Source organism: Alosa alosa, chromosome 7 (assembly GCF_017589495.1).
Source record: "Alosa alosa isolate M-15738 ecotype Scorff River chromosome 7, AALO_Geno_1.1, whole genome shotgun sequence".
Classification (NCBI taxonomy): domain Eukaryota; kingdom Metazoa; phylum Chordata; class Actinopteri; order Clupeiformes; family Clupeidae; genus Alosa; species Alosa alosa.
Genome location: NC_063195.1, coordinates 4713095 through 4725150, shown reverse-complemented (window position 1 = coordinate 4725150; position 12056 = coordinate 4713095). Strand labels below are relative to the sequence as shown.

Here is a 12056-nt window from a genome sequence, read left to right as displayed (position 1 = left end):
GTAATGAAGACCCACCACCTACTCAAACAGGCTAGAAAGTACTGAACATTGCTGTGTTCCGTTATGTAATGCTTCGCTAAATTTAACGGTGTCTTAAGCTTCCATAGTTTCCCCAACCCAGCCCGATCTGCGGCGAAGGTGGGTGGCAAACATTCGTCGGGATAGTTTTAATATAACATCCCACACTAAGGTCTGCAGCAGACACTTCATGGAAAGCGACCTAGTTGAGCCAAAAGGAGGTCGAAGACGCCTGGCTAAAGGAGCAATACCTATGCTCTTTGAGTGGAATGCCTACAGGCTCACAACACGACCCAGTGTGTGGGAGAGGAGAGAAAGGCCAGAGGAACCGAGTTATCTCTTCCTTTAGAGTCAGACACCGAAGTGTCAGCCGATCATGATTACTGTGCTATTCCAGAGCCGCCGCCTTTAGATTTGAGCTGTCGCGGCAAACGAGGATTTGGCATGTGAAGTGGAGGAGTTAAAAAGCAGCTGCAAGAATTACAGCTGCAGCTTAAATTTCTCGACTGCAGCGGTTTGCAGGATCCGATGAGGATATACGGTTTTACACTAGGTAGGCTAGAAGCTATGCAGATTGCAAATATTTTCAGTCTTCTGGTACCGATGGCAGGCATAATAACGCCCTCCTTTCCTTTACCCCCACCCTACAAAAAACCTCAACAGAGGATAAACATACACTAGGCCAATTAGTTTAGGCCTATTCGCCTATAAAAATTATAAAGTACATATTTACATGTAAAATCAATCAAATGTATTTTTGCTCCACTAGATTCCCAAGTTATGATCATTTAATGGCCTTCTGGTGGCTCATTGAGCCATCAGTCCACAAAATGGTTAGAATCACAAGAGCCAGAGCAGCAGCTAAGAAAAATGAAGAGGTGACCCGCTCATGTGTGTCAGGGGTAGGTGTCAGAGTTAGCTTTAATAGCTAGGCTATAAACACTATGTATTATTATTATTATTATTATTATGTTAAGTCAGCCATTTGGGTTTGTGGATTGAGACAAATTTACAATATGTCTATCAAATCCACAGAGGCAGGTACTGCAGCCAATAGATGAGTTCTTCCTATTCCTTGTCCATCTTTCTGTTGGTCTGAAGGAGAGAGACTTAGGACATCGGTTTGGAATTCATTCCTCGACAGTCAGCAGAGTAGTGTCATCATGGACAAACTACCTATACACCCTCCTTGGGTCTGTATGCATTTGGCTGTCACCTGAGGAAGTTAAGGCAAATCTCCCAGCAGTTTTCAGCGACTTCCCTGACACACAGGTGATCATAGATTGCACTGAATTTAAATGCCAGACTCCATCCTCACTGTTGCTGCAGAGTGAAATGTACTCACGCTACAAAAAGTCACTGCACCATGAAAGGCCTGATTGGCATTGCTCCAATATGGTGCAGTGACTTTTCTCCCTCATTATATGCAGGGTCAGTGAGTGATAAAGAGTTGTTCAAAAGATCAGGGCTAGCAGAGCTACTTACAGAGGAGATGGCAGTGATGGTGGACAAGGGTTTCTTAATTAGCGACTGTGTGAATTGCAAGGTGTACTGTCCACCATTTTTGTCCAGGAAGAGTCAGATGCCTGCACATCATGTAATTGCAACACAAGCCATAGCACGTCTCAGAGTACACGTGGAAAGAGTAATCAGGAGGATCAAAGAAAACAAGTTCTTCGATGGCATCATTCCACTAACTCAGACTGTAAATATCAGTCAAATGTTCACAGTGGCATGTCTGTTATCTAATTATCAGAACAAGGCATTAGTGAAGGCCTGGCTTAAATAAATAACTACATATCATGTCAACACAGAAATAATATTACTTGTACATACATTTTAATGTAAAATTAGATACATCACAATAGTATAACATACATTAGTTCAAAAGTAAAACAGTGGGTACTCTACGCATGAATATCACATAAATAAAAAAATGTTCTCTGAAATTGCAAAAACTACCTACCTAATATATATATACATTATTTATTGTTTACAAATAAAAATCTATAACACATTTGAACCATATTTTTGTCCATCATGTCTTTGACTCAATAATTAGTGTTATTTTTTAGGAGTGGATTATACAGAGGCAGTGACAGTACATTACAACAATCAATAGGGTCCTTTGTATAGATTTGTAAAAATTAACAACTCGGAAGTGGCAGATGGAGTCAGAAGTGGCAGCTGGATACAGTAAGCGGCCATGCGCTCCTTGGTATAGATTTGTAAAAATGAACAGTCATTAAACCCCTTTGTATAGATTTGTAAAAATGAACAGTCATTAAATCCCTTTGTATAGATTTGTAAAAATGAACAACAATCATTAAGCCCCTTTGTATAGATTTGTAAAAATGAACAGTTATAATACATTGGATTTGTAAAAATGAACAACTATTACAATATATTGGTCTATTTTTTTTTTCTTTTTTATGATGATGATGATTTGTATTGGATTGAATAAGTTATATTTTGATCATGTTTTTAGAGCTCATTTTTCATTTGTAGGTATCGTGGGCATGTAGACATAGAAAAGAAATAATCAGCTTTCTCTGATTGATTTTTGCACCTCAGTGTCTATGTAAATCCGTTGCACAAGATAGTCCTCCTGTGCCCACACAACAAAATCGCACCACTGCATCCCTGTGAGGAGCAGTTGCCCTTGTACTTGCCAGTAATAGGCGTGGCTTTTTTAAGTTTTGGGGAACCATTTTCCATTTTACGTGTTTGCAGTCTACAAAGTTTTTGACATTAGGGCATTTGAATTCAACAAGGCCGAATTGGGGTTTTATGTTTGGATCATAAACAACACCATCTGGAGAAGCAGCAAGCCAGGGGTGGTTGGATGAATAACTAGACCACTGGGTGCATACTTGACATGGACTAACTTACTATATTCAGCTGCCACTTCTGACTCCATCTCAGCCCCCCTCTTCATGTCTGTCGTTTGTCTTGTTCCCTTAAATATTCGGTCTGCAAGCGACTCAGCAGAGCTCTGGCCTTTGACATGGCAGATCTCCCGAAACCTAGAGGCGGTCACCCGCGGCTTTTCGGAGCTCAAACCATTCAGGGCAAAAACTTTGTTCTTGTGTAGCTATTTCAATTTTGTTTGCCATTTCCATGAACACGGACAAACTGTTTAGGTGAAGCTGCTGCTCCTTGGTACATACAAATGCACAATCTGATGGTGTGCAATCATGTCCATCCAGCGGCAAGTGTGGTGTTGGTGGCGTGTGTGATGTACCGGGTCTTCTGTGCAGGCTGTTGATAGGACAATACACTTCCCTTTTGCACTAACCCGATGCCAATTTCCACAAGGGGCTGGTCAGACCTCATGTTCATGGCGGTCACAAGTGGCTGATCCTCAAGGCTAAAGCGACTGTATGCTTCTGATATTCCTAGGGGGGAAATCATCTCTTATTACCTTACTCCAGTCTGTACCCTTCGCTTTGGTACTGGCTTGGTGAAGACCATGACCGTTGATGGGTCCAGGCTTCACACCCTATCAGACAAATACAATTACTGAGAGGGGATCACTTCAAATCAAAAGCAATGATCAATGAAAAAAAAAGCCAATCTCCTTAAAATTACCATAGTTCTTGGCTTGTGCCATTGCTGTTCTGACTCTGTGCAGCTATGAACAGGGGGTACCACTGGTATTTCAAGTTGTGAATATTGTGCCGTTTGATACAGCAGGGCCACTATGTGGCTGCATAAAGCAGTGCCTGCCACACAGGAACATGTCTTCTGTGTCATCACCACTGGCGTTGAATCACCAAGTGTAATCTGAGAAGAAAGAGAAAGAAAGAAGTCAGCCTGCTTTAAAAAAAAAAAGGAAAACCGTGGTTATTTAACATATGCAAATGCATATGCATGTTTTTTACCAGTTTTACAATAAACTATATTCTTCAGAAATAAACCCCAACCAGGAATTCATAGACTCTTTCCTAAACAGCATCGAATTACCACAACTCAATGAGACCCGAAATAAAAACCTAGAATCACCTATAACTCAACAAGAACTGTTTGATGCTCTGAAACAGATGCCCGATAATAAAGCACCAGGTCCGGATGGCTTTCCTGCTGAGTTCTACAAACAATTTTGGACCATCTTAGCTCCACTTTTCATCAGAATGATTAATGAATCAAAACAGAAAGGACGCCTTCCAACTAGTTCCACCACAGCCTCAATTTCACTGCTCCTCAAGCCCAATAAGGACCCAACATTGCCATCCAGCTACCGACCAATTTCTCTCCTCAATGTGGACAATAAGATAATCGCAAAAAATGCTAGCACACAGATTAGCAGAGGTCACCCCATCCATTATCCACCCAGACCAAACAGGCTTCATTAAAGGTAGAATTTCATCCACCAACACCCGCAGACTGTTAAATATAATGTATCACTCTACAAATTTTCAAGATAATACCATCATAGCAACTCTGGACGCAGAAAAAGCTTTTGATAGGGTGAACTGGAATTTCCTGTTTTCCACATTAGGGAGGTTTGGCTTCGGGAGTCGCTCATTAACTGGATTAAACTTCTATATACCTCTCCTTCAGCCACAGTAATCACCAATGGACTAACATCACAAAAGTTTCACTCTTCACCGGGAACTAGACAGGGTGCCCACTCTCCCCCTCACTATTTACAATCTTCATTGAACCCCTAGCAGCTGCCATCCGTCAGAACCCCTCATCAAAGGTGTCCAGACTCCATATATGCATCACAAAATCAGCCTTTATGCTGACGACATTCTTCTCTTTCTTCAAGACCCCACAACATCAGTAGAAGAAACCATCAAACTCATTGACACATTCTCTAAAATTTCTGAATACTCAATCAATTGGAATAAATCTGCAGTTCTCCCATTACATCCCAACAGCTGGGATGTGACAGCCAACTCTTCACCTATCCCACTCTGCACTAACTATATCACTTACTTAGGGATAAAAGTCTCCCCAGGCTGTCAGACTTATTTAGCCTAAATTATTCCCCCTCTACTCACTTCAATAGATGATGACCTTCAACGCTGGAAGAACCTCCCATTATCCATCATGGGCAGAATCTCAGTAATCAAAATGACAATACTGCCCAAAATAAACTATCTATTCTCTATGATTCCAACCCAGCCCACCACCCTCTGGTTTAAGTCTCGATTCATTAATCACTAAATTCTACTGGAAAGATAAGACCCCAAGGATCAAACTCGCCACTCTCCAAAACCAAAAAAGCAATGGGAGGACTAGAGGCCCCACACTTCCAGCACTATGCCCTGGCCAACCAGCTCCACTTCATCCACAAATGGCTACACCCCACCCCCTCAGACAACACCTGGTTAGACCTAGAACAAACAATCTGTAAAAAAAAAAATCTCAGATCTCCCTTTCTGCAGTCAGTCGGTCAAAAAACACCCATCCTTCAAAGCCCCAACAATTTCAGCTACTCTGACAGCCTGGTGGAGATTCTACCACATCACTGATTCACCTATAGCACCATCAATTCAAGCACCCGATTTGGAATAACCCAGATTTCACCGGTCAATAAAAAACCACTTAACTTTCACACATGGATGGGAAAGGGCATCACTCAGCTTCAACACATTCTTCAAGACAATAATCTGGACTCATTTTCCTGTTTGGTCCAGAAGCACGGCATCGAGAGTAAACACTTCTTACAATACCTGCTAATTAAATCATCTATCCTAGGAAAAATTAACATCCAGACAGCTAACCTTGACATTCCCCACCAATCTCAGAGCTGCTTAATATTCCCTCTCCCAAAAAATACTCTCCCAAATTTACAAAATTATATCTTGTTCAGAAAAACAATTGGCCTGCCATATCACAAATGGGAATCAGACTTATCAATTACTCCCCCGTGCCGACTTCTGGACCAAAATGTGCAAAAACATCTACCTCATGACAAAGAATAGTAATCTACAACTAATACAATACAAGGTTCTTCACAGATTCCACTACACTGCACATAAATTGGCAAAATGGGGTTTGGCTCGGATCTTTGCACTCACTGCACACAAAATAACCCAGATACATACATTCATGCGGTTTGGCATTGCACTCCAATCAACCACTTCTGGGTGAGTGTCACAAAATCTCTCTCTTCCATCTTTGGCTGTCACATCCCAGCATCCCCTTCCTTATGCATACTTGGTGATACATCCACAGTCAATTTAAGCAACTCCGCAATAAAACACTACTGGTAGCGCTTGACTATCGCCAAGAAAACAATCCTCATGAACTGGAAATCTAGGAAAAAAGCTCACATCACTCATTGGAAAACTTGTTAACAGACTATATATCATTAGAAAACCTATCAACTACAAACTTAATCAATACTCAGGATACAACCTCTCCTTGGGTACCCTTTTATCACCTACTTACAGTCCTGACCCTCTTTGCCTGAGTTCCATCTCCACACGATCATAACACACTTCATCAACAGATACACATATCATCGAACACTAGGCAGGGAGGGTAGCTGAACTATTATTGTTATTATTATTATTATTATTAGTAGTAATATAAATAGCATCCCCTTCTTTCCTCCCCCCCTTATTTACATTCTCTGATAACTTTACTAATTTCACTCTTTCTCTCTGCCTCTCCCATCGCTATTCTGCCGGGGCCCCATTGGATGGCTTGGGAGACTCCGGGTCCCTGGCGGGTCGCTGTGTGGTTTTGGCATTGGTTGGGTCCTGTGGGTTATCTATTGGCCCTGGGCCCCGTGTGCACCCTCCTCATACGCCATGCACACGCCTTTGTCCTGAAGCACACAGCACGCTTTTACTCTCTTTTAATCGCACTACATGTTAGGTGACATACATAAACAAAAACTACAAAACAGGCTAGGTAAGAGGGAGTGCAGGTAGATGCCTCATCAGGTGTCTATCTGCATGCCTCACTTATTTTAATGCACACATTGTTGAGGCATACATCTTACACACAGGGTAGTGTGGTGTGCATGGGGAAATCCTGACAGATATTCACCATGCATGCCCACTTCTTTTAATGCTACATTCTAGATAGACCCCTCAACCTAGCCATTCACATACTGTACATATTTAGGTCAAGAGTGGCGGTTGGGTGAAGGTCTGGGGCGGGTGTGGTTGGTCGGGTAGTGGGGGGATGTGTGCATATGCTGGGGCCTGAGGCTATGGGGTGGCACGCAGGTCCTCCCCTCTGTCAGCTCGTCGCAGTATAACTGCAGGGGCTGGGTGGAACTGTGGCCATTAATGGGTGCCCAGGTTGGCAATCAGTCAGGCAATCAACCAGGCAATCAGTTATTCCTATTATTATACTTATCATTAATAGAATAATTACAACTCCTCTCCCTGAAACCCTCCTCTCTATGTTCCAGCTTCTCTCCTCCTGGCCCAACAGCAAACCAGCCTTATACATATATAAAGACACACACACACACACACACACACACACATCCTCCTCACATACTCACTACCCTCACCCCCCATCCCCACCCCCATCCCAACACCACCTCATTCACACTCTTAGAGCTACCATCCGCACCCCCCCCCCCCTTCTTTTCATTCCGTCATCAATTTCATCCCTGATAATCATATCTGTAATCATCCTGGACGCTAAATCATCCTTAGCCTTTCTGTTATTAATGTTATGTTGTGTTATGTTTGTGGAAGCCAAGTCAATGTGATGTCTTGTTAAGTTACAGTATGTGTTTATGTAATGTACGCCTGTTTGTCGTATGTAGTATTCATGTGCATGTCGAGTGTTGCATTTTCTGTAATGTCAATGATGTTTGCAAATAAAAAAAAAAAAAACATATGCAAAAAATAAACTGCTGAATGCTTAGACCATAAACTTTCTCACCCTATTCAACGTTGATTACATTCATTACATACAAAACTATCATTACATTAACATTAGGCAACATGGGGGAGGGTTAGATGAATAAAAGCTGGAGCTCCTGCCTACACTTAAACGATGTGGCATCTCAGACTTCAGCATAGACCTGTAGCACAATGATCTGACGCCAACTTGCCCTGTCATCCTGTCTTTATTGGACACTATAAAATAACAGATTAAGTTGTTAGCGTTATGGGTCATTGGTGATAACCCGTATCAACAGCTATGCATCATTCACGCCAACACATCCTACAAGTAGCAGCAAGCTAAACAGCCGCTACACGATTGAACTGAGTTAACGTTAGTTAGACATAACATTACGGTTCACAGACAACACTGTCAAAGTTAACCTCACTATTAGCTAATGTGAATTAAATCTAGATAAAGCACACCGTGTTTACTACATTGCTACTCAGATAGCATACTCATCATGACAATCACAATCAAAACCAAACGATAACGACAAGCTATAGCTTCTAACTAGACTATCTATCAACGTATGAAGTAAGCTATAGCTAGCGCTAACATTTACCAACGCTAGTCAGTTAGTTTAAATTATGTTCTTACCTTCATAGTTGTGTATGCACGCGTCCACATACAACCTAAAAACCCTTTGTCCATTTTAAATGATGGGACTTTTCGACATGTTGCAGATGCGGTGGACATCTGTCATACTCAATTTTGGGAGTTCTTGAAGAGACTGGTGTAAAACACAGCTGTCGCCGCCATCAGAGCACCGAAACAGCTGAGCAGTACAAAGTAGAACGCCGGAAGCGACAGACTGATTGTGCAAGTAGCCCATTGGCTGGGGAGGGTCATGTCTTTTTTTAACAATTCTGTCGGAGGGTCATTGAACAATTTCTAGCAGGCAAGAGAGGGTCATGCAACTTCCAATTGAAGCACAAAATTCCTCCGTGGCCCCTTCAATAAATAACGATCAGTCCCTAGATTGCTGCTGGGCTATATGTCTTGGTTCTGTTAACAACTTATTGTCAAACGCTTAGCCTATCTCATGTTGCATCCATTACAAACAAACATGCAATGTGAACGCCTGGGATTGGGGAGAGCACTAAATGCTCTTCTGAATAAGCATGAAGTCAAACCTTTTAAATGAGAAACACTCTTTAATAATCCAAAAAAAAATAAACCGCTAATGAAGTAAACTTGTGACCATCAAAAAATCGTTTATCGCCAGAATCGTGATACCAGGACGAACAGGAAGGCATTTGGCTGAGCAACGGAGGTTAATATGCTCCATGTTTTGTCCAAATGATGACTGCCCATCATCGCTACTCGGAGAAAACCGAATGTTTCATTCGCCCCTCGCTTTCAATCAGTCTCCGGTTGTACCTACTCAAAACGCAGATAGAACCTTATTATTCTAAGGTAGCGAAATAGCGCTCAGCATGATTCATGCCCACCAATTCCCCCTGTTAAAGTGTTCGCCTTTGTAGTTTGGTTTCGCGGATAGCCTATGATAAACGGGCTTATGGCCAAATATGTGAAAAAAATAAAATACAGTAGGCTATAAACCGAAAAAAGTTGACAGTGATTTTTTCATAATCACTTTGAGGGTCATAGAAAAATGTATTGCTGGCGCAGGGAGGGTCACGCCTTTTTGGACTAATGCTCCCCAAACTCCTCCGTAGCCCCTTAAATAAATAACTAACAGTCCCTAATAAAGTAAACTTGTGACCATCAAAAAAAATCGCGATCGCCTGTAGGCCTAACTCCGCGATAACAGGACGAACAGGAAGGCATTTGGCTGAGCAACGGAGGTTAATACTCTATATTTTGTCCAAATGATGTCTGTCTATCATCGCTGCACTCGGAGAAAAACAGAATGTTTAATTTGTCCCAGCGCCTCTACGGCTGCAAACGGATTCACTCGAAGTTAACCAAATATTTCTTTATTAGGGCAGGCATATTTCTGGCTATTACATTATTTCTAAACCAGTCTGCTAAAGTCTGTAGTGAAGTCTGTAGGGGTTTTCCAGGCTCCATTTCTTTTTACTTACACACCCTGCTCACTTGAGCCATCTACCGCTTGTTTGGGTTGTTGCAGCGCCTCACTGGAAAAATACAAATTAAAGTCGCGTGATACCACGCGATCCCACGACGGACGGCGAGTGAAGCTGGCCAATTCGAAGCACTGCCCACTGTACATCTCCTGATGTGTTCACTTTAATATATCTGTTGCATTCTGGGAAATGCAGTTCAGTTAACCTGCACATAACAACACATCTCCCCTTAAAGAAGAAATTACCTTTCTTTCCAACCCAACATAAACACCACGTTTCACCAAATAAGAGCTTAACATTACTTCAGTCTAATGCTCATTTTAGCTATTATGTTCATAACAACCACATAATATAAAACTTCCACCCATTTACAGTCTTTAACGTTCAGCAACTTTCAATAAGTCTTTTAGGAGGCTGCACATTACGTTTTGGTCTGCCAGGTGTTTTTACGGAGTTATTCATGCCTGGCACTTCCGGATCTGCTGTTTTGTTCTGTGAGGTCACTTGTGGTGTCGCCAATTTGAGGTGTACTGTCCTGCTGCTCCACAGAATGATGGCTTGACACTTGTGGCTTGAGATCAACGCGATTTTTTCTCAGAGATGTGCGCTTAGAGTTTGGTGCTGGGCGAGTGGGTGCCCACTCACACACCCACTCACATGACACACGTCGTGAAATCAAAATTCCACCGAAGCTACAAGCGGATTTGTACACACAGCCTTGTTTACAGCTCTTCGAGTCACAGTAAATGTCATTTATGGTACATAGCTCATTTAGCTATACGTATATGGTGTGTGTGCTTGCATTTCTTTAGGAATCCTCTGTCTTGGTTTGTATAGAAATTAATATTAAGTGACATACATGTAAAAGGACAGAAATAGGTGACTGATAGCATACAGTATCATAGACTGTATATGTAGAACTGGACAGTGTGGTTGCATTCAGCAGTGTTCTATGGAATTGAAGCCGCCGAGGCGACGCCATCTTGGAAAATTTGGTAAACTATTTGGTAACCACGGCTGGCAAGAGCAGAAGTTGAAGCATGCTTTTGAAGAGGAGTCGGGTCAGGCACGCCCACTCAGTTGCCAATCAGCGAAGTTAAACACTTTGTCAAGTGAAACCCGCCCCTTCTCCTTTCCACAACGCGGGTCAACTCCGGCTGAAGGCTAGCTGGCTGGATGAATTTTGCGGCTGTGAGTTAGCTAAACAGTACAAACAACAATCGGTTTGTTCTGTCTGGTAAGTAAGTGTTAAGTGATCAACTGAAAAGTTTTTTTGTCTATTGTTGTTCTTAAATACGCCTAAGAGAGCTTATTATGTTGATTATAGACTGTGACAATTTAGTATGGTGAATACTAATGAGCTAACAACAGAAATACCGACAGCGAATTACATGCTAACGCTAGCAGCTACAAGGCTAAGTTAGTCGCTGAAGTGAAGATTAGCACACAGCTCCCCGTGAATAGTCGATGCATGATATACTTGGTTTTATTAGTTGTTGCTGTTTTCAAATATCTCAATCTTAATGTATGCCATCTCAACATGGAGTAACCATTGACTGTACACATGGGGATTAATAACACTAGACAGTCAGTACAGTATATGATGTGATAAAGCAACGGTATGATGTGATAAAGCAACGCAGTTAACGCTAACGTAATGTGAAGCATGGACATCATCAACCCGCCATGTTAATGTAACTACTAGCCAGTTTGCCAGCCGTTGCATTTTTTCTAGCGCTAACGACAGACACCTCTGTTAGAGCTACTTCGTGATGGTAGGTCGGTAGCATAGACTGTAAAAAATAGATCGGTAGGTCGGTAGTTGTAGACCGCATAAGTGAATGATTGAAAAATGAAACGCCTGCATTAAACACTACGCCAAGAACAAGTCACTTCCCAGGGATATCGGTGAACAATTGAGAAAGACCTTAGTTTGTCAACGCCCATGATCAGTCATACTGATAACGTTATTTTTCAAGCTGACGCAAGTTAATAACATTCCCACCGCATATTTAAATGTGTAGTTAACATTAGGTAGGCTGTGAAGTTTATTGCACACATATTAATTAATTGGAATTACTAGTGGTGTTGAGTGCCTGATTAGATGCTTTGTAA

At 41.9% G+C, this 12056-nt stretch overlaps 1 protein-coding gene across 1 annotated transcript in view; it reads right to left on the bottom strand.

Annotated features, from left to right (window-relative positions):
• Positions 1-12056, bottom strand: part of LOC125297371 (interferon-induced protein 44-like) — a 47244-nt gene that overhangs the window by 4566 nt on the left and 30622 nt on the right. Inside the window, exons 8-9 of the mRNA XM_048247718.1 lie at positions 3610-3804; positions 3443-3520 (exon numbers count right to left, since the gene is read on the bottom strand). Coding sequence (XP_048103675.1) covers positions 3443-3520; positions 3610-3804 — 273 coding nt within the window. The remainder of the gene's footprint in view (positions 1-3442; positions 3521-3609; positions 3805-12056) is intronic.